Source organism: Limulus polyphemus, unplaced genomic scaffold (genome assembly GCF_000517525.1).
Source record: "Limulus polyphemus unplaced genomic scaffold, Limulus_polyphemus-2.1.2 Scaffold2227, whole genome shotgun sequence".
Taxonomy (NCBI): domain Eukaryota; kingdom Metazoa; phylum Arthropoda; class Merostomata; order Xiphosura; family Limulidae; genus Limulus; species Limulus polyphemus.
In genome coordinates, this window is record NW_013667837.1 from 69,977 (window position 1) to 94,122 (window position 24,146).

Below are 24,146 nucleotides of genomic sequence, written 5' to 3' on the forward strand. Positions count from 1 at the left end.
TCATTCTAGAATGAAAAAAGCATAATTTATATTTATTTTCTAGTTTTTTATGGTGGTTATGAGGTCAGTGAAATTGACTGAACATGTACAGAGATTCAATAGTGAAAATAACAGATAAAATATAAAGTTTTTCTTAAAAATGTTTGATAATTATCTGGAGATTATAAGGATTTTGCATGTTAAATTTGAAAAGTTTCTCAAACAAAAGTATTTTTAATCTTAAAATCAAAATTACTTTGGATGTTGGATAGTCAACATTCCAAAAGAAAAAGGAATGAGAAAAAGATGTTTTACAAAATTTTTAAACTTAATAAAAATATCTGATATTTTGCATATGAAAGCCTTGTAATGTTTACTTGTAATCTGCAAAATTTTGTGAAGATACACATACCAATTTAAAAGTTATAGCATGAGAACTATAACAAGTACAAAATGGTTATGAGGTCAGTCCCACAACCTGAGCCTGTGCTGAAAGAGGTAATTTGTTGATATAAATCATGTTTCAGGATCCCACCTGGTGGTGAGTGTTGCTTGGCCAGGTATACTGAATATTATATCTTGCCAAATCACTATACTTCCATAAAGCTCACTGTGGTGATGGGGTGTTTCTGTAAGACCACTGGTCGCTTATCCAGTGGTGTGTATATGTCACTGTATCATATATAAAGGACCACTAAATTGACTTCAGGAGTAAAGCAGATGGAGATTTTTGCTTATCCCTACTGGCCAGTGATTCTTACAATTGGGGTTCTTTCTGTTTTTTAAAATAGGAAATCGCAGACACCCATTCCACTTTCTCCAGTGTGTCATTCCTCCAGACTCCCTAACACATATTCCCCCCTTTTCTTTTAGTGAAGCATGGAAGCCCTTGCCACTTCCAGTTCCCAGTTGCTTGAGTGGTGGAACATGGAGGTTTCCTCTGGAGTGGGATTTGTATTACAAAACAAACTTCATAGTAATATGTACCAACTCTGTGTGAAGAAGGCTTTTGTCATTATATTTCATATTATACAATATCATACACTCAATCCAAGGAGCTTCTCCCAGATGTTTTTTGCTATTTAGAGATCAACAAGTGTGGTTGTTGATCTCTAAATAACTTGAATACAAGATATGAAACAATTTTATGCAAGGTGCTTCCATTGGATGTTTTCTGTCCAGATGTACCACACTTTTCGTACTACATCATATCACAAGGTGCTTTCCCCAGATGTATTTTGCCTGGGCAGACCACACTTGTTGATATCTACGTATATTACAATCAAGATATAATCTGTTCAATTTTATGCAAGGTATTTCCACTGGATTTTTTTTTCCTGGATGGACAGCACTTGACATACTCTATAATATCACAAGGCATTTACCCCAAACAATTTTGCATGGGCTAACCACACTTGTTGATCACACAATCCATTACATACAAAATATGAAATGAAAAGCACTATGCAAGGTGCTTCCAGTGGATGTTTTCTGCCTGGCTGGACCACAATTGGCCTATTCGTGTATATTTATGGTATTTTAGCCCAAGCCATGTATCCTTATATCTGATTACAGGCACCTTCAAATCTATCTATGATTGTGTCATGTGCTCACGCTTGTTACATATGTGGACATCTTACATACTATCTGTTGCTCATGGGCAGAATCTGTATTACGTGACATGGTGCCTGTCTATTAAGTTTCGCCTTATGTGTCTTTGTTTGTTATTGTACAGAGAGCATACCTGTTACAGAAGTACTGCTATACTGCACAGGTGTGCCTCCTTTTATAAACTGGCACACCTGTTTTTTCATGGTGGTTGTTCTCTGCTTGTTTGATTACTTTTGTGCCTTCACCTGGCTCCTCCATCTTTTCAATGTGGGATTCTAGCTTTGGGTGAGAGGAGGTAATACTGTTTCGGAAATTAACATTTTCTAACACTGAAAATGTATTTCTGATAGGTACTTACCTTCACTCATCCATTTCCTGCTCTTCCTACCTACTGATTTGTCAAAAATAAAGGAGTATAAAAACTGTTGAAAAATATTAGCAATGCTTAGAGGGCAAATCAAGATTGAGATCGCTTTGGGTGAGTAGAGGTAAGAACTTGTCGGGAATATCTTATCAGTATTAGAAAATGTTAACTTTAGGACTAACAAGAGCAATAATGAAGTCTTCCTTGGTTTATATTCCCTCAGAAACTAGAGCTGGCTTACTTCTCTAAAGGACTTTAATTCTATTCACAGTGAATGTGATAAACAAAAGTGAAAATGAGAGTGTGTGTGTGTGTGCTTTAACAAATGAAAGTTTAGGTTAAGCACTTCATTTAAAGAAGAGATGGAAAGATAAAAAAAAAAAATTCAGCAAAAAAGCCAACAAGTCTCTGCTAAGTACTTATAGAAAGCAAAGAACACAAAAGATCATTATGATAGAGTTACAAAAGCTTCCACTGAAAGCCACACAGAATCTATGGAAAATCTGAGCTCTCTAGCACAAACATGAACTTAAATTTGCCAGTTAGCCTCAGCCCTTTTTGTGCTAGTTACTTCACTTGACTAACAGTAGGTGCAGACTAAAGGAGCAACTGCTCACAGCTATTATCTGGTTTCCCAACAAGAAAAGTCCAGGTTGCTAATTAAATGCTTTCGTTATTCCTGTAAGAAAACCAGTTAAATTAGGCTTTAGCTTTCATCCAAAGCTCTGCTTACCACTGAGAAAAAGCTAAAGTTAGTAACTTACTTCAGAGCCTCACTATGAGAAACAGTATGATTTAAAAATTTTATTTTTTAACTTAAGAGGGGGAAATATATATTCCATCCTCATACTTTTAGTAAGTTTAGACTTAAATTCATTCCACTTGGTTAAGTAGTTCCACAGCAAAACAGAAAAATGAAAGGATTTAAATATTCTTGCAGTCCTCCCCTGGCATACAAGACATTTCTATGTTTGCATTGTTATCTTTTATTAACATACGTATTTGAACCATTAATGCTGAGCCTTTTATGGGTGTCTCTGGTGAGTATTAGTCACATAGATGCCATTTTGATGGCATTCTTCTTTACATGAACAAACAAGTTCTTTTGCACAGACTTTTCCACCTTCATTTGAGGAGCAGGATTTTCCAGCCAACTCTAGTTGAAGTTAGACTGGGCTGAGCAGGATAGCAAGCAAATTATATAAATCAAGAGAGATCCATAATCATGTAGATAACACAATTTATGTCAGACCACATTCCTTTTGAGGTATCCCACAGTACTTAGATGATGATCATTCCAAATAACTTTATTTATACTAACTTCTACAAATCTCTGTGTTACCACTTGGAATGAATATGACCTCACTGCATGAGAAAATGACATAGAAAAAGGGCGAAAGGAGTAGAAGTCCTATAGAAAGAATGCTCTAACATATATGTATGTAACATTTACCTAAGTTAAAGGATTCATGCAAATTTATAACTTTTCCTCATCCATTTCACAAGGAAGCCATTTATCATATGTGAAATGCATGATATGCAGAAAAATTACCCTTAATGTATCTGACTAAAGAAAGTAGTTATGAAATAGGAAGTTATTGGGGTATTTAATTACACTAATAATTTTAAGGCACTTATGTTCTGCAGGTATGTGATTGATATTTTTCTTCTCTTAAAAAAAAAGTACAATAATTCTTATGGTATATGAAAGGTAAACATCTAAATATTAACCCATTCACTGCAGCTGGGAATATATGCCCCAGCCATACTGAATGAGTTAAATTTGCAATTGAAGAAAAAAAAAATTACCATTTCTTGGTTTAAAGGTTGTTGATGTAGGTAATTCATTAAATGCATATTATCATAACTCTGCTTTTTCTTTGTTCTTTAATTTTGATGGCTTTATTCCATATTTTTTCAGTGGAAACCTGATCAGCATTTTAGTGCATGGTCTTTCATATTTCCAGTAGTTTTTATACCTTTCTTTAAGAAATTGGAAACATTAAGACTACTTTTGCAGAAAATGTTTTCTTTCTCACTCTCTTTTCAGTGAACAATGTGATTAGAACTTATATAGGTTAATACCTCATATAAAGCCAAAATTTTAAGTATGCCAAAGTTATCTGTAACCATGATGTTGCATTTTGTTGGGCCATGTAACAGGCTGTTTTATTTTTGAGTAGCAAACCAGTTACAAATAGTATTTAAAATATCAGAAAGGTGCAGTTATTAATTTTTAAACAGATTACCACCTTGAAGTTACACAAGAAAAAAGAAGATGGGGCTCATGAAAGTGAAACATCAAATTTTTTTTTACTGCATTAATAGCATGAGTGCTAGTGATCCCTTCAAGTAAGGATAAATGTACATTGATTTTATACTAAGTGTTGAATGGCTAGTGCATTAGAAATTATTGCTCACAATTATACAAAACTTTTCCAACATAACTTCATCTGCTTGTCTGTTGACATTTTAACTTATCTCACAAAGAATACAAAAGATAGCTTGTGGGTGATTCACAGTGAAATCTTACTATTACTTCTGGCTGGGTGCAAGAATGAAGTTGTGGCTTGACAAGCTAACTTTGATTTAGTGTCAACATTTACATTATGTCTGTGCAAGCACTATTGATTATCATATAGTTGTACTGTTTTTCTCAGTGAACCTGATTTTTTATGATATGAGATGATGTTTAATGTGGCTAGTATGTCCATGGAATTTTTTGCAAGAACTACTGATAGTTGCAATACAATACAGTTCTTTTTTGGGAATAGTAATATTCTGGAATGTTGAATATTGAATCTGCTGCCTACTTAACTTTCAGCAATTATTGTCTTAAGCTGTTTCATTCCCTTTTTATAATAAACTTTATCCATCAAAATATTCTTTTTTATTACCTCAGGCTAAGATATTGACTTGTTTGTTCACTCACTAATGTTCTCTTTTCCTCTGTTCAAACTCTGAGATATTCAAGTACTTTTATAACCACGTGCCTACCCCTGTCCTTATTTATCATTCTTGATCTATGCATTCAGTTTATAGGATATATACCTATTATTTTTGCTCTTTAGTGATATACACAATATATACTTAGAGAGATTGTTTGACTGGTCAAGGCTTTCCTATATTGTCATCTGTGTTGAGTATTTCTCTTGTGGCCCCTATCATCTTTTCTTATACTGGAGATTCTAGCATATGTCAGCCTTTTGGTATTCATTGAATAAAAAAATCTTCAAATGTAAGACTTATTTAGATCTTACTGGCAATTTGTGTTTTGTTTTATGTGTTAAATGGTATCAATTTTAGCATTTTGAGTTGCCTTTGGAAACAGCATTTCTATTTGGAAGATGGTGTGATGGCAAATATGCTTGCCCAAGTATATTGTTTCCTTCCATTGTTTTACTAGTTTGTAAGCTCTAGCATCTGTCTATTTATTATGGTGTCTTTACAGGTGCCTTGTAGCATTTGATTTTGGAGAAGTTCATATTTTTCTTTATATACCATATCTACTAACAATAATTTTTTCCATCTAGTTGTATTCGACTGCTGTGTCTGTGTGAGATGCCCATGTAGGATTATCTCATTCTTCCCCTTTTTGACTTCTGTCCTTGTATGTTTATTATCAGAGTTGGAAGTTTCATTTTATTGTATCCACAATTAGGATTTGCATGAGTGATTCAAAACCTTAAAGTACTTGGAATTTTCTTTTTTAATTTAAGGCTTTTAAAATTTTAAAAGATACAACTTCCATATTGGCTTAATTATAGGGCAATATCAAAAATAAGGTGACCCCCATTTTCAGAAATCATGGGAAAGATAAAAAATTGAGTGTCATAATGCTTTTTTTACGTCTGCAAAATCAATACTATAACTAAACAGGCTACAGGTGGATTAGTTGCAAGAATTAGTGATGATATTGAGCAAACATCTGACAAGCATGTGTAGATGGATGCTATCTGGACACTCGGGAATGTGACAGGCTAGAGTAGGGAGAAGGGGCCTGTGGTTGGCCATGACTATAAGGCGACTATGAATTTTACAGCGTTATTATTATTTAAAAAAATCGCTTTATAATTGGGTCAGTGCAATATTTCTGCCAGTTTTGAAAAAAGTTCTTGAAATTAGTAACTTCTAGCAAAAGTGAATATTTGATTAACAGTTAACTATCCTCTGTATGAAAAGTCTCAACTCATTCTCACATAGTGATTTATAATTCAAGCCTATAAATAAACACTCATATGACAATTGTTAATCTCATGATCAAGGAGTTGCACACACATCTGAATTTCAAGCCATTAGTGATTTTCTGTCTTGGTCCAATATTTTCATGCATAAAATTTTCCAAGGTAAGGGAAAATTTATATGATATGATATAGTTTATAGCTTTGAAATGACTGGGACATTTTACTCCCTGTTATCAAAACTGCTAATGTCACTGTTAATAACAGAATAATACATAAAAGCTGACTGCCCAATCTCCCTTGCCTGGTTTGTAAAACTAAGAACACCTGTTGCAATACAAGGGGATGGCAAAGAAAATTTATTTTTACCGGTTTGTTTCTATATCTTATTTTATAACAGCATTTTTGAATATTATTAATATAACTGGATTTTATTTTTAATGCATTTTTCCAGACTTGATCATTTTTACTAATTTTGTTTCTTTATTTATTCTAGTTTGATTTTTCTTATGTTTGAAATTTAAAGTACAAAATGTTAGTAATCTAGCATTTACATATGTTTAATTTTAGTATTTAGGTATATTGATATCCAACAGATAATTATAAATAACTGCAATACAGCAGGTTCTGGAAATTTTATGCAGAGTAATATTTCAAACATGGACAGCAAAGGAAACACAAATGAATAAAACCTTTATTTACAATAATGTTTTTGTCTGACATCAAAGTGGCCAGCATTTGTTTGTTTTGACTTCTCATTAATTGCTGGTTCTGATAAGGTACTCTCCCTCCTCTCACAAGATTAGCTTTTCTCATTTTGTACTGCCCTCTATATGCAAACTTTTTTTCAGAAATGCATGCCACAAGTCTTCATCCTCCCTCTGTTGGAATCCAAAGTTCCAACACATCTCTATTTCAAATCATAATGTATCACCCATCCAATCAATAGAAGAGCACTACTATCATGATGCATGTGACTCCCACTACATGGCACTACCGAACTATCACTTCTCGTTTGGCAATTGTAGAGTTTAGCATTCTTTTTTTTACATTATTTAGTTACCTTGAAGTGGTTTATTTTTTCATTTTTCATATTTTTCTTAACTTTATTTCCAACACTTCATAGTTTTGGAGTTAATATTTTAATAAAGCATTACTTTCTTGTGTTTCCCACTTATGAATTCCAAAGTTACAGTCACTAATTCAGGTGCTTTGCCAGCGTCTGATGCTGTATATATGTTCAGCCACGGGCGCGGGGACCCATTGGAGGGGTATATTGTTGCTCCTTCGCTGGGAGATTGAGCGGTATATGAACGTACCTCCCTCGCCTACTTCTGCCCCACTTTCTCCAGAGCCTTTCGTGCTGGTCCAGCCTGTATCCGGTTTTGATCATTTGTTTCCCAACCCGGAGTTTGCTGCACCTTCCCTTCACTACCTGATGATTCAGCTAAGTCCATCATCGGTCTTTTCAGACTATCATTCAGGTATGTGATGTTTTGTCACTTACACCTGTTTCATATAGCCCTAGATCTTCCCTCTTACATGAAACATCCCAACCCTATTTAGTCTTTCCCCCCTCCCCCGATATTAGGGTTCACACTGGAGGAGAGAGTTAGTATACCTCGTCCCCCACAGACTTCGGATGAATCAGCCCTTGCTTATCATCAGGCGGATTTTCCCTTCCTTGATCAACACTCGTTGGGGTCAGTTCTACCTGTTTGGGGGGGGGGGAGGCTCTTCACGGGAACCCTGAGAGGGTTTTCTGTTGACATATTATTCATATTTACTTCTACATTGGCTCATCTGTCGTCTTCAGCTCTCATGCTTCAAAAGTAGTTTATTTGTTGTTGGGACCTCTTGGGCTGTGATGCGGTTTTGGCAAGGACCCATCTCCAGGCTCCTTATCTGAGGGATCTCCGCATGGTGGCCTTTTTGCAACATTATGAGTTTGACTCATTTCCTGTGTCTTTTTAGTTGCAGGTGGCCTCGGCCCATCGACATTCTACCCTTACTCACATGGTAACTCGTTTGTCACAGTCGGGGCTGAGTGCGGCACCGATTCCTGTGCCCTAACCTTCCCAACCTCTTCCTGTCCCAGAAGGTCTTTGTGCCTGTTTCTCTCATTGGGTGACGAGGTTGTTACCAACTTGGGGTTGTTTTGGGCTGGTTTCATAGTTGGAGGGGTGGAATGCGTCAGATGGACTTCCCTCGGATTCTGGATGACACATTCCCAGATTAGGCTACCCTGTTAGTTCCTGCAGTCAATTGCTATGTTCTCTCTTGACTCTGGGACTTGAGGTGAAGATGGTATGATTCTCATTCTACCATTGCAAGGATTTCAATACCCCAATGCCCAATGTAGTTGACTTATTGAGTACAGTCTGTTGCACCCTAGCCATTCTACACCATGGAACACATCCTCACTTGCCCACTTTCTATCATGGGATTGAGTGATTTTTTATTTCTGTTTAAGGTCATATTGCTAAGCTATCCTCTTCCACACAGATTTCTCCCTTTAATATTCTGCCATGTCTGGTCCTTGTGATCATGTTGGTGTTCCTGACAAAGAGATACTTAGCTCAGATGTGGTGCGGTAACCCTCCTCAGATCATCTGGTCTGTTCCTCTCATTTTGGGGGTATCCTCTGGACACTTCCAGGGGCTATATCTGTGCTTCTCTTACACCAGTCCCTCTTCCATTTCAATGTGGGATTCAAGCTAATCTTGTGTGTGAAAGGAGAGTATCTTATTGGAAGTTATAATTTTCCTAAATGAAAAATGTATTTCCGTTAGGTACTTCCGTCCTCCCCACAATTTTCCAGTGTTCTGTCAAACTTCAAAATGATAGTTCGGTAGTGGCGTGTAGAGGGAGTCACATGCATCACGTGATAGTGGTGCTCTTCTATTGGTGGAGAGGGGATACATGATAATTTGCCTGAGAGACATGTTGGAACTTTGGATTCCAACAGAAGAAGGATGAAGGTTTGTGGCATATGTTTCTGAAAAAAGGTTTGCATATACAGCGCAGCACAAAATGAGAAAAGCTAATCTTGTGAGTGGAGAGAAATACCTATCAGAAATAGATTTTCATTTAGGGAAATTATAACATTAGGAGAGGCTTTCCAAACATGTCCACAAATGTGAAGAATGGTCAAGAACAATTAAATATTAGAAAAACTATGTTTTTTTAAAATTCACACAAAGTCGTTATCAGTTGTGCATAGTAAAACTTTTGTTTATTTTATTCACAATGTTTTACCAAGTTTACCTGGTATCACCAGGTGGCACACAAGAATTGGGGCTAACAGAATTTAATTATAAAAATACAAACTATAACAATAGTAATCTACAAGCATAAGACTGATTAATGTAGACAGTAAAATAATTTATCAATAAACTGTCAATTTTAAGTATAAGCCGGAGTCTAAGTATTGAAATACATTTTGTGTACAAAAGACAAGGGAATTAATATAGATGTAAATGAACACCTTTGTATTTGTTAAGAATAGGGTTATGGTTTTTAATTGATAGGACTGAAGATTTTTACCTGGGAAGAACCAAAATAATGTTTTTTTGTAGACATATGTTCAAAAACATGAGATGGAGATTTTAATGAGTTGTTACTCATGTAACTTTTGCTTAAGCAGAATGATAACTACATGCAGAACACCTACAGTACATCTACATTTAGAAAAATTACCTGAATGGTACCTTACTAAAGGTATATTTTAAAGGAGTTATAGAATGGTGAAAGTAAAAGTTATTTCAACTGTAACTTTTATTTTCTTGTGCATTTCTGTAGATTTATTAATCATATATTTTTAGAGACTTGTAGTTTATTTTACATTATTCTCTGATATTTAAAAATAAAAATTATTTATTACATTAGGAAATTCTTAAGTGTTTTGCAATATACATTTTAATTCTTATTGTAAATTTTTTCATTTGAATATAGTATTTTTTTAAAAGGTTTATATTTTGTTACACATGCAAGCCTTGTATACATTTCATGAAATATTTAAATAGCTTCATTTAACAAATTTAGATCAGTGTTGGGACTCAAATTCTGGTGAAGAAGGTGAAAATAATGCCATCTGAAAGAGAAATGAAGAGAACCAGTTATGTAATATTGAAAGAATTTGACATATGTGGATACTCAGATATTTGCTTACGTAAGTTTTTGTTCTAAGCTTCAGTTTTATGAATAACCAAGTGTCTAACCTTGATGTGTAATGGTAAAGTGTTGCTTGTGTGTATTCTAAAAATCCTTGCTTTATGGAATACATTCACAGTCCATAATATTGCAAAAGTGGAGAGAGAGAGAGAAGTAGACTGTGTAATTTTTTAGGAAAATTGTGACATGGACTACATTCGAAAATCCAGTACTAGCCATAAATTAGAGATTAGTTAAGATAGTTTTAAACATTCAAAAGATCATTAGGCAGAATTTAACCTTCTCACTACAGGTAGGTTAAAGTGTGCATGTCATGATTTTTTAGAGTTACGTTCAAAATTTAATTAAGCTACTTTATTATCAATGTATACAAATAAACTTGGCATCAAAACATTTTAATATTATATAAGTTTTAGGTTCTTAAATTTGTAAGGAGGTATTTAAAAAATTTCAATCTCCCCTAGTAAAAGAGGTGTGACATTTGCTCTCTAGGTTTCCCTTTTCTCTAATTTATTTACCACCACTCCAAAAAGTATGAAATTTAACATAAATTACTCATTATAATATAGATATTTCTCAGGCAAAGCATAATTTTTATAGCCTACAATCTTTGTTTACAGAGTCATAAACTAGAAAAATCTTACCCACTTGCCATGACCTCCTGTTGCATCCCCTGTTTCACAAATTGCTGGTAGTTCTCTCTCATGCTTTATGCTGTGTTATTTATAACTGACAGAAAGCCAAAGATCTATCATACGTCTTTATATTATATTGTTTTATCTACAGAGAATCGTCTGTTTCCTGGTTCAGTTTCTAATTTGTTCTCATTGGAATCACATCAACTAGCGTAGCTGAATTTTTAAAGGCTTTTATCACATAACTAAAAAGTCAGAAAAATTATGATAGTTATAGGACGTTGTTTGCTTTGTGTGTTATTATTATGTGTTCTTAAGTGCATTATTTTATTTAATAAAAAATTGAGTGTAGTAGTACCATTAGTTGACAGCCAAAAAATTAACACACAGGTAAGTACTATATTTCTTATTTTTCTTGTGTATTCTTTATATATTATTATAAAAGAAACTAAAATGTAAAAAAATACAAACTTGTTAGGTTAGATTTGGTACGATAATGAAAAATAGTAATAGTAATAAAACTTCTCCATGAAGGATGCTCACGAGTAGCTTGTGCTTTATTTAATTCATTATATGTTCACTGAGTGATTTACAACTTGTGTGGTGAGAATATTAATTACACATGGTTCAAAGGGCAATAAAACAATAACATTTAAGTAGAAATAAATGTGTACTGTTATGAGCTTTAAGCTATTTAAAATAAACAATTGTAGTTTCCTGTTATAATTTACAGTCATTCTAGAACAAAAGGGTAAGTTAGATTTATTATATCTTTTTTGGCAGTTATGAGGTCATTCAATTATGATAGACAGAATAACAGATAAAATACAAAGTTTTACTTTAAAAAAATGTTTTATATTTATTTAAAGATTATGCAAATAAAACTTGCCAATTCTGAGATGAAGAAAAGTATTTTTAATCATAATATGAAAATCACTTTGAACTCAGGGTTGTCAACACATATATTCATGGAGACATTTTTTGTAAAAATACTTCATTAAAAAATTTTTTTTTTTCGTCTTCAGAAGACTTGTAATATTTACCAAAAAATTGCAAAATTTCATGAAGATACGCAAAATGTATTAAAAGTTATAATATGGAAATTATAAAGGTCAATTTGGGGTTACAGACTAGGTCGATTCGACTGAGCCTTTAGCAAGAGAGTTAATCATCTTCAAATTTTTGTTTGATCTTGTAATTAGAAACTGTTTAACAATGTTTGAATGGTAATCACACATTAAGTGTCACCTTCATTGCAAATTAAATTTTTAGAATGTCCATTTCTCAAACAAAAGTTGTATTAAAAAAATAAAGTACCACTAAAACATCATTATATGTAAGGAGATCCTTCTGTGCATTGGAGTGGGCGGGGTAAGTTTAGCAGCTGCATTACTTCATAAAAATGTTTTGAATTCTGTGTGTTAAAAGGCATTTGCTGCTTTAAACAGTAGAAATTTACACAGCCATATAATCTTTCCTTTAACTTTTTGTGATAGTTAAAGGTCCATAGTTATTTTCTAAACTGAAATGCTACTTTCCAAGATGATACCTCACTTCTGCACTTAGAATATATTCATTCCTTCGTGTATCTGCCTATGAGATTTGCATACCACTAGCCTTGAGTTACTTCTCACCTAAAATAACATGTTGTAGGTTAACTACTCTAGTGCATGGTGAAATAACCACCTAACTCCCCTTAACTCTTTCCATGAGGGGTTGGTAGATTATACTGACCTTTAGACCCAAAGTGTGCATCAGTTTCCATACTATTTGGCAAACTTTCAGTAAGCATTGCAAGTCTTTTGACATAAAAGATCAGATTTTTTAATTAAGTATTATTACCAAAGATTTGTTTTTGAATATATGGAATCGGTATTGATTGCTCCAAGTGCAAAATGATTTTCATGTTAAGATTAAAAATATTTTTCTTCAATTGAAAAGTTTCAAATTTCATTTGTGTAATTACATTTTTATTACAGTAAAACTTTATATTTTATATATTTTTTCCACCCTAACTGTATACGTATTTAGTCAAGTTGACCTACCTTTTAACCACCATAAAAAACAAAATAAATCTAAATTATCCTCTTTCTTCTTTCTAGAATCACAGCAGATTATAACAGGTAACTACATTTCTTAACCCTAAATAGCTTAAGGCTCGTAAGAATACACTTTTGTTTATACTTAATTTTGTTATTTTATTGCCATTTGAACTGTATATACCGTATTTTTTGGAATATAAGACACACCCTTATTTTGAAGACAAAGTTTGGGGAAAAAAAGCTACAGTTGCATTTGAAAGATTCTTGTTGAACAAAAATTCAATTTGATACTTTAAAAATTAGTATATATTGTTCTAAACACAAAAGAGCTCAAAACATCAAAATAAGAGAATACTGTAAATCAAAAAAGGTTTACTGTTATTTAGTTTGGTTCAAAATCTACAAAATCTTTATTGCTTTCACTGTAATTTATTTTTTTATTATTATAAATAGTTGTGTTTTTAAAAGAAAAAACTACTATTGTTATAAATAACACATTCAATTGAACTGAATTATGCATGCCTATTTAAATATATTTACACATGGCTTCTGTATATCATATATATACATATATATTATTCATTCCTTTGGTGTATAGGATGCAAGCAGATTTTCACATCAAATTTTGGGGCAAAAAAATCTTATACACCGAAAAATACGGTAACTAACAATCTTGCCATACAAGTTGTAAATCACTTGACAAATGCATAGTTCATGTTACAATATTGAATGATATAACGAATGAGCTACTCTTGAGCATACCTTATGAAGAATTATTATTATTGTTCTTATCTTGCCTAATCTAATCTTATAAGTTTCAAATTTTTACATTTTAGTTACTTTTATAAAAATTCATGAGAAATACAAAATATATAGTGCTTACATTTAATTTTTTTGTTGTTGTTGGTTGCTGATAACATTTAAGCCTTTTTTTTTAAACTGATGGCACTAGTACATTAAACAAACTTTATTTACTTAGATAATGCACTTAAGAACACAAAATGTTAACATGCAAAAAGCAAACAATGTTCTATGACTATTATGATTTAATTGGCTTAAAATATTTCTCTAAGCTACTTGAGCTGAACACCACAAGAGACTTTCAAACTGAAAACAAAATAGATAAACTTTGTACTGAAAACAATGTGATATAATACATCATTTGGTTATTAAAACGTTCTTTTCTATACACTATAAATGATATAAAAGTCAGACAGCACTGCTCGCAATTTATGAAACAATAAATGTAATAGATAGGCTTAGCATTGGGTCTGATTCTTTAGTTTATGACTGTAAACAAAAAAGATTGAAGGCTATGAAAGTTAGACTTTGCCTTAGTAATATCTATATCATAATGAGTAATTTACTTTAAATTCTGTACTTCAGAGAGGTGTGGTAAATAAATATAAGAATAGGTAAGATATAGAGAACAAATCTCACGATTTTCATATAAGGGGAGAATGAGGAGTTTTTAACATATTTCCTTATAAAATTAAGAACTTCAAGCATGTATAATATTAAAACTTGCTTTATTGACTATGTTTTGATGCCAAGTCTATTCGTGTATGTTGATAACAAAGTACTTTAATTAAATTTTGAATGTAACTCTATAAAAGGTTGTGACATGCACACTTTATCCTACCCATTGTGAAAGAGTTAAGCACTTAGGCTCAAAATAACTATATTATTTTCCTTGGCATTGTCAAGAATGGATGTTTTAAAATTTTGATCAGTTACTTGAGATTTGCGATGGTTTTCTACTGAGTTAAATTGCATTTTAGTTTCCCTGGGTTAATGTTCACTGTTCATATATCTAGCATGTTTTTTAAAATGTTTCAATTCAAAAACAGAATCATACTGAATTCTCAAGAGAAGGTAACTCCTGCATCATCCCATGATAGTGACAATGTTCCTAACATGGGACTTGTGGCTGCTGGGGGGGCTCTTTGTCCAATTCATTTGGCTGATGCTTCTTCTCCCCAGTTTGAACATGACCAAGATGCTGATTCTATTGACTGGCTATTTCCCCCATCAGGGTTTGCTCTAGGCATAGCTTTATCTATGGAGGAAAATCCTTACCATTTAAATATTTTCTTTGACATGATTTTGCAGATATGTTCTTTCTCTTCCCTGTGTGTCTTTTGATTCTTCCTGTACTTTATCACATGAAACTAATACTCAAGACTGTCTTCTCTCCTTCAGTTGAACAATTTAACTAAATTGCCTCATCCACCTTGTCTACTTGACTCTGTTGTAATGGTTTACAGTCATTCTTCATTTATGTTCCTTGATTGCCAGTCTTTTGAATCTCTTTTACCTGCTTGGGGAACAGACCTCTTAACTTCTATTTCACTCTCTGGTGCCCAATTTTTACATATTCATCTCTTTCTTACCACTCTTCTGTGTTACCTCTTGTCACTTCACCTTATGTCTTAGGCACTTCATTGTGGTTTTCTGGAGAAGTTAGTTTTCTTCCTTTCACCACATAGGCCTGTACTTTTTTTTTCTGTTCTAACTATTCTCACTTGGTTCCTTTACTATTGAGACTTATTGAGATGGGATGCTCTCCTAGCTAATGTCCACCTTCCTCATGCTTATATCCATGATCTTCATTGGGCTTCACTTCTTTGCCCAGAGATCTGGGCTGAGGTGGCCTGGCATCAGTCCTCATTGTGCACTTTAGTTTCTTGTCTTTTCCATTCTCGTCATTCTGTTGACGTTGCTAGGCCTACTGCATTCCTGTATCCTTTTCCCATTCTAGCTTTCCATCCTTGTACTTTCCAATAGCAGGGTGTTGCTCATCTCATTGGTGTCTATGATGTCAGGTCTGGCCCTGTGGGGACATGTCTTACTTTTTTCATCAGCCTCTGATTTCTGTTTTCATCCATCAGATGGTTTCTTCAGATTCTTGTGCACTGCATGTCTTTCCTCTTATCAGTTTCTTGTCATCCCTTGGTTTTGTATTGGGGGTTTCTTTTCTCTCCTGTGGTTTTTTTTCATTCAGACTGTGAATGACCAAGATTGAGGTTTCAGACACCATTTTTTACACATGCTGATCATCCCTTTTCTAGAAATTTTCTTTGTTTTGTCCATAGGGATTGGGTCTTCCAGTTCTGTGCTCTTCCTTTTGGTATTATGCCTGCTCTTTGTGTCTTCAATCGAGTCAAGGGGCATTTGCCTGCCTTGTTCATGGATTGGACTGAGTTTCCACTATTATGTGAACAATTGGCTTCTTCTTGTCAATTCTCAGCAGGAATCCTCTCACATCTGCATTCTTCTGAGGGAAATGGATGGGCTGGCTTTTCAAGCCTTTCAAGTATTTTCTCACACCCACCCTATATTTGGTACATCTGGACACGTTTCTCAACTTCCACCTCAGTTGGGTTCAGCCTTCACCACTTCACCTATGAGTAGTGGAATTCCAAAACATACCTCCTCTCACACTTATAGCTATTACTTGACTGCCAGTGTTTCTTCCTTTGCCCATCTAAGCCCAGTCTTTTATAGCCCATTTAATTGCCCTTGGTGGTATTTGTCTTATGACACTCTCCACCAACATCAGTGTGCCCTCTATGCTGGTACTGTATATAAGCACTTCATTAAGATAATGTTGTCAAATTTTCTCAACAAAGTGTTTACTAACAGGTTTCTCTGTACTACAATTGTTGGAGATACTTTGAGCATTCTTACTGTCACCTAGTTGCTTTTTGTAAAAAATAAATATAATTTTTGTTGATTGGCCAGCTGGTTTATCGTATGAATTCTCAGATTATTATTTCTGGCACAGAAGCAAGTCTTATCTCTCCTATCATACCTCTGATATGTAGCATTTCACAACAGTCGGGGAGGTGGGAGTCCCTCTTGGTTGAAACTGTTGGTGATCTTATTTGTAATGAGATGGAGAAATATATTCAGCTCTGTGGTGTTCCTTCGTGGGGCTCCGAGGCTGCAACTGAGAGTGATCCTTCGACATTCTGAAGAGGGTTTAGATTCACTTTTTCCTGTGCTTTCTTTTTGTTTGTTGGCTTTTCAGTCCCTCTGTGGGACAGTATTTATTTTACGGACTTGCAGCACTGAAATCCAGGATTCGATTCCCTACAGTGGATACAGCAGATAGCCCAATGTTGCTTTGCTCTCACAAACCAAACTTACTTGACTAAATGTTGTTCCAATCAACGTTAATCAACTCAATCTTTAAATGAAATACAAAACAAAAAGGAGGTTACTTTTAGATAAGCTGCCTTTGATTCGTTTTCTTCAGTTGGTTCATCAAGTTTGTGATGTTTTGGTTTGTCCCAGTTGCTTTTGAGCCTGTACCTTACTTGTGGGCTGCAGGGTGTGGGAGCTAATGTTTAACTTTATTTCCTTCCATGGACATTGTGGTTCATGCAGGGAGGTTTACTTACCAGTTCAATGAAGGGACAGATGTGCCTTATTTGACAAGGTTGTCGGAACTTTGTGATATAGCCAACCACCGGCAGGTGTAAAGCTTATTGCGACTCTTGTTTAATAAATCTGCTCCTTGAATTTTGGAATTCTATGGCAGAGTTTTTAGTTCACCTCAATACATTAATGTCTCCTGGTGGGACAGGGTGTGTCAGTGGACTTACAACTCAATTTTAACCTTGTGTTTTCCTTGTACTACACTTGTTGGAAGCATCTCAGTTTCACCACCTTCATTGATGAAAAGCTGGAACCATTGTTAACATGTACTTTAGTTTGATTGTTGGCTTCTACATTCATCACTGTTGTTGTTGGCACCTCAAATTTCATTGGCTCCTACAGGGATCTTAGTTCTGCCCCTATTTGAGGGTCCTAACCACCAACATCAGCCTCTCAGTACATTAGTACCCAGAATAGATTCTGTCTCTATCTCTGGGTTCTACTGTTCGGTCAGATCTTCACCTCTATTATTCACCCAACCTGTAGGATTTCCATCTCCAACAGATCCTCATGAATTGGAATTTAATTCTAGGGCCATGAGTGTTTGGCTGGTCTTGGGGTAGTGAGAGAGTTGTGCTAGTATTCAGGGGTTTTATTCCTGTCTGTTGTTGGGCAAGGAAGACAGGAGATTGGTGTTGTGTCTTTGATCTTTTTCATCTATATCAATGTCAAAATACCAAAATTCATAAGTTGCTCATTCCTCAATATGTGTTGACATTTTTTACTGGGATTGAGAATGTCCAAGTTTGTTGTACTCGCTCCTATCTGCACATTGCCATAGTGGTGGCGTCCCACCACTATCTGTGTTTTTGGTGCACAAGGGTCAGGTACTGCAGTTCAGGGTTTTTACCATCAGACTAGCACAGGCTTTACATGGGTTCTGCTGAATCATATGAGGTTTTTATTGTCACCTTCTCATTATAGCTCTGTGCACACACCATTCCATAGACACTGGTTACTGCTGGCACCATCTCATCAATTGTCAGAACAGCACACCAGAATTCTACTTTCAGAAACCACCAAGGTAGGCATCATTCTTATAGCTGAGACATCTATTCTTGCTTCACTTTAATATATCATCAGTCTGGATATTTTATTTTTCATCTTATCTCTCAGTTGGGTTCAGCTAGCTCACATCTGGCTCTGCACTATGGAACAGGAAACTCGACTTTTACCTCTCCATATCTCACTGCATGGATGGTTCTTTTTTTTCTTGGAATGTAAGCTCACTGGAATCCCTCGTGCTTTTGGGATGTGCACAAGTGATCATTTTAATGGTCTTTATGCAGTTGAGGGATCATAAACATCAGTTCACTGGTTTTCACAGTTTTCTTAGTCGGGATCATTCTTCTATCTATAGGGGTTAAGTCAGGATACTATTAAGATATTGGTTCCTATACTTACCCCTCATATGGGGTTCCATCTCTTCATGAGTGTTTCGCTTTGGGGATGGAGTGTGTGTACCAACAGTTAAGAATTCCATTGTCTATTCATGGATGATGAGGCTTCTTTACACATTGTTTGTCCTTCTTGCTCTTCAACAGGCAATGTCTCATGATCTGGGCTTATCATGGGGAAAATCATCAGGCTTGAATCTGACAATTTTGTGGTGGTGTCTTGCATTGCTCTTTAGGGAGGCGCTTGGTCCAGGGCTCCTTGTTTTCAAACCATGGACCTCCTTTCTCAGAACCACTTTGATCATATCACCCTACTAGCTTGCCATGTTCTGTCTGTGATGACTGCAATGGTAGATCTTTTTTTTCTTAACCCAAATAGATTCTCAAAACAGAATGGATGCTGCATCTTAAGGTTCTGTTGGTTTGGTTCTTATTTTGCAACTCTGTTTGGTGGGTTGGCCTATCTTTAGAACACCCAACTATTGACAATTTGATCTCTAGTACCTCACCTTTGGGGCAATGGATGCATTCCATAAGGATAGGATGGAATTACTATTCTAGGCCTTCACTACAATTCAAGGTACTAACTGTGTTTGTTCCAACCCATTGTCTGGGTTTATTGATAGCACCTGATTGGTACTTATACCCTGTTTTCTGCTTCTGCACTATCTTTGGGAGTGTCCACCTCTTCCACTTCTTCTTGAGCCATCTCTGTGAAGGCAGCCGTGATTTGACAGAGTTCACCCGAATATCCAGAAACTCCAGATTCAGGCATAGAAGTTATGCAAACTTTTGTACAGCATCAGGGTTTAATTCCAAAGGTTGGCATGTATCTATCTCAGTTTGTTTTTTTTTGTTTAGTCCTGCAATAGACATATCTCAACAGAAATGGCGCATATATCAGCAATGGGGTATGGAGAGGAAGTTGAACCCACTTCAATCAGGAATGCCAACCTAACTCATTTTCTGACCTGACTCTTTGATAAGTGTTTTTGCACCTTCAGTATTTGCCCTGTATACAGCAGTTTTATCAACTACCACTTGATACTAGCAACTAAGTATTCTTTGAGTCCCCAGTACTCTGTGTGTTCCTCAGGTTGTTGGGGTCCTTTCTTCCAAACAACCATTCCAGTTACAGACCTAATATAAGGTTACAATTTGTGCCCTTTTTCTACAATATTTTGTCTCCTGATTCTCATATGCTTTGTATCACCTCTACCTGAAGGTTTATTTTTTGTTGCTGCTAATCTTTAGACATAGCTGGTAGGAGTGGTTTGCACTGTTTTTTCACAGACCACTTTATGATTCTACCGACATCCTCAGACCAGTTATTCTTACCCAGGATACTCAGACAGGGAAGGAGATTAATCGTTTTCACTGATTCATCTGATCTCTAATTCTCACTTTATGATCGATCATATTTCAGTTTGTTGTCATGTTCACTGAGTGCCTTGGAGGTTTTATTGCCTGCATTAATGCTTTTCAAGATCCTAGATAATAACTTTTTATTCTGGGCTTGTTTTGAAAGTGAGGAATCTTCTGCGATTCATGTCTCATCAGTTAAATTGCCCATTGGAGGACATTGTGTGGACTGGTATATGGACCTTTCCCAATACTTTTATCTCACATTATTTGCATGAATTGGCAGTATCTTCATCTGAGGATTTTTGCCTACCACCTGTAGCTATGCTAATCACTTTGGATAGATTATACAGAATGGTGAATATTTTCATTCCTATCTTTCAGGGTCCCTTACTTCATTTTTGTAGGATCCAACTCTGCGATGAATGTTGCCCAGGCAGGTATGCTTTTATGAAACCAATTCTACACTAGCAAACACTATTTCAATATACTTTACACAGGTTGTAACAGGATCTTTAGAAATGAGGTGTTCCATAAGACCACCTAGGAGCTGACCAGGTGGTATTACTGTACTATGCCGGACCACCACTCATGTACTATCATGAGTAAAGTAAAGCATAAGGGAATCCTGCCCACCACTGGTGATTATTAGACTGAATAAATTGGGGTCAGTATGCTTTTAAAAATTTAGAGAACTTGGTTCACCTATTGCACTGTTTTCAGAGTTCTGTTCATCAGGACTCCCCGTTACACATTACTCTCTAGGTTCTACACTCTACTTGTGGAGCTAGGGAGTCCTTACCATACTTGGTTTCCAATCCCTCGGGTGGTGGACAGAGGTCTTTCCTCTAGAGTGTTAGAGTGAATTATTCCACTCTCATAGAAGAGGGCAAAGTTTGGAGCCCTTCTACCTGGGTCTGTGGATGTTTTTCCCAGATATTATTAGGAGTGGCACCAGCCTACATGGAATTCTACTCGTTTTACCGGTTCAAATTTGATGCTTCTTTATTTGATTTGGGTATGCATGGCCCTTCTGTTTGTTCATAGAAGAGGGTTCACTACCTCCTCGTAATCCCAAACACAGAGTGGTCCCATCATGGTTCCTTGGTTGAGCACAGTTGTTCCACATCTTCCCCATAAATCCATGGGCAAGTGGAATGTACCTTTCTCACATGGTTGGGGAGTGAGGATGAATGTTCATAATTCCATACTGGATGAGTTCTGTTTCCTTTGGTTGAGTACAGCTTATACGATCCCATCATTCCAAGCCTGGGGTGCAGGAAAAGGTTTGTTCACTTCAGCATTGCTTACTTTCTTATTGTGATTCCAGTGGCTCTGAAAGCATTGCTCTATGACTACAGGCTAGGATCCACTCATAACTATTTCTGTATATATAATGTTGTGGTCACATTGCCTTAGCCACCAATGTGGGATATAGGGACCAAGACCCCTTAATTCCAACCCAGAGTAGTGGAACCTTGCCTATCTGGTTGTGGCTGGCCTATAGTGGTGATCACTTATGTACATTTCCACCCACAATACAAGAATTATGTTCAGGGTGAAGAGCATACATGTTCTGGATGTAGTGTGGTTCCCCCATTAGTGCCAATCTTCTGTTGCCGCATCCATGTTGTATGCAGACACTTTCTGTATGGATAATGCACTCACTGGCTCCTCCACCTTCCCAATGTGGGATTCTAGCTATAAGTCTGAGAGGAGGTAAGTATGTTTTGGAAGTTATAGTTTTCTTAAATCGAAAATTTATTTCCAATAATACTTACTTACCTCAACTCTCACACTTCCACCCTTTCTCCCCACTAAGAGCCAGGTGTTAGAGACTTATTGAGTTAGTCTTCAAAAAGTGATAACATTATCTGAATGAGGTGCTTATATACAGTACAAGGATAGAGGGTGCATTGACATAGGTAGAGAGTGTCATGAGACAAATATTGCCATGGGCAATTAAGTGGGGGTATAAAGGACTGGAGCAAGCGAGAAAAAATCGGACCAATGCTTGGATGGGCAAAGGAAGAAACCCACACAGTTGATTTGTAGCTATAAAAGTGAGAGTAGGTAAGTATTATTGGAAACGCATTTTTGATTTAAGAAAATTATAACTTTCTTGTCACCAGATTTGTGCTTCTGTTTTACACCCTGCATATGAGGTTCTTTTGTTTTGGAGACTCTGGCTTTTCCTGTACTCCACACAAACATGTACCTCCACTAATGTAAGTTTTGAGACCAGTGAAACTTTTCTTGAGATCTGTTGTCTTCAATTGGATGCCACCTTTCTCTTGCTATCGAGAAATTGTCTTGGTGTCTTGAGTTGAGTATGTCAAGACCATGATGAGCATCACCTTGCCCTTACCCCTCAACTGGAGCTCCAACGTGACTAACTATTGGACAGGATCCTTTCAACTGGCATGTGATGGATCTGCACATGTTCATCTCATGTTATTTTTATCATCTGGCTGTTTCATCTTCTATGGGATTTTATCTCCCTTCAATTGCTGTTCTAGAACTTGCACACTGTCTTTGTGAAGGGTAAGTTTTCTTTTTCCAATACCCTTATCTCTTCCTTTCTCCTCTCAGAGGATCCTGCCAGGTGGCTGGTGTTGACTCCCAGAGTATGCTTATTTCTGTAAATTCACATGAGGCCAGGGATAATGGAAACTGCTTTACCCTTCTGCTCTGGCTCTGTCCACTGTCAAGATGGGGTGTTCTTCAAGACCAGAGAAGTATTTTTGTGGTTTTAAAATTATTAAATTGGCTAATCCAACTGGATATTCTATAGACTATCATGGGGAAAAGCTGGTACCAGGGAAGTGACCAACCATTTCTTTGGCTCATGCTTGTTAGTCACTCATTGCACTGTCTCCAGCAAAAAAAAACTTTCTGGCAGATGTCCAAAGGGTATCCGAACACTTTTTTTGGTATCCCCAACACAAATTCTCACCCCCTTTTTGAAGTGGGGCATGGGAGACCCTTGCTACTTACCATTTCCTAGCTGCTGTGGTTGTGGGCCTTTGAGAGTTCCTCATTGTTTGGGCTCATCACGATATGGTGAGAAGTAGGTGTTGGTGACACTGTCAGTGTAGTGCAGGTCACCCCTTAAAAAGCTAGTGTGCTCTCCTTCTGCAACCTGAGTCCTTCACACTCTATACTGTCTGACAATGCCCTAACCACATTACACATGTTGTCTATGACTACTTGTGTGCAAATGCCTGGATGGTCATGTTCTCATTCCACCCACCCCTGTGACACTTGGGTTTATTTGCCTCTCCCACTTTAGATTCTGGGCAAAGAGTATACCTTGATCAAGACAACCTTAGAATCTGCTGCACAAAACCTCTCAAAACCCATGGCTGAACAATGCTGACATCAAACTTACACCATCCTCAGGAATGCCAAGAAACCAAAACTAACATCACCAAACAGGAATACAATGCACTGAACCGTCTAAGATGGGATGACATTATCAAGATTCTACCAACAGACAGAGGAAACAGTATAGTCATCTTAGACGGCAAAGATTATGACTCGAAGATCAAGCAGTTACTAGACAAACACCAATACAAAAAAGATCACCAATGACCCTACAGAAAAGACAGAAAGACTCATCAACAGAACAATGAACAAACTTAGGAAACAAAACTTAATCAACGAGAAGCTAGCTAAAGACTTAAGAACCAATGAGAATTTCCCCCCTCAATTCTATGGACTACCTAAAGTACACAAACCTAATATACCTTTAAGGCCTATCATCAGTGCAATAAACCCACCTTGCCATTAAGTAGCAACATTCCTGGTACCTGTTTTATCTCCACTATGAGGGAATACCGAATATCACATTCACAACTCAACAGATTTCATAGAACAACTCAAAAAGCCACACATTATATCTCAGGATATTCTAGTCAGTTTTGATGTCACAGACCTATTTTACCAATGTTCCAACC

General features: G+C 36.0%; 1 protein-coding gene across 3 annotated transcripts in view; it reads left to right on the top strand.

Annotated features, from left to right (window-relative positions):
• LOC111087498 (uncharacterized protein CXorf57-like) overlaps positions 1 to 24,146 on the top strand; it is a 155,264-nt gene that overhangs the window by 33,095 nt on the left and 98,023 nt on the right. For all 3 annotated transcript variants that reach the window (XM_022394312.1, XM_022394313.1, XM_022394314.1), the window contains one exon: positions 10,180 to 10,306. In XM_022394312.1, coding sequence (XP_022250020.1) covers positions 10,180 to 10,306 — 127 coding nt within the window. The remainder of the gene's footprint in view (positions 1 to 10,179; positions 10,307 to 24,146) is intronic.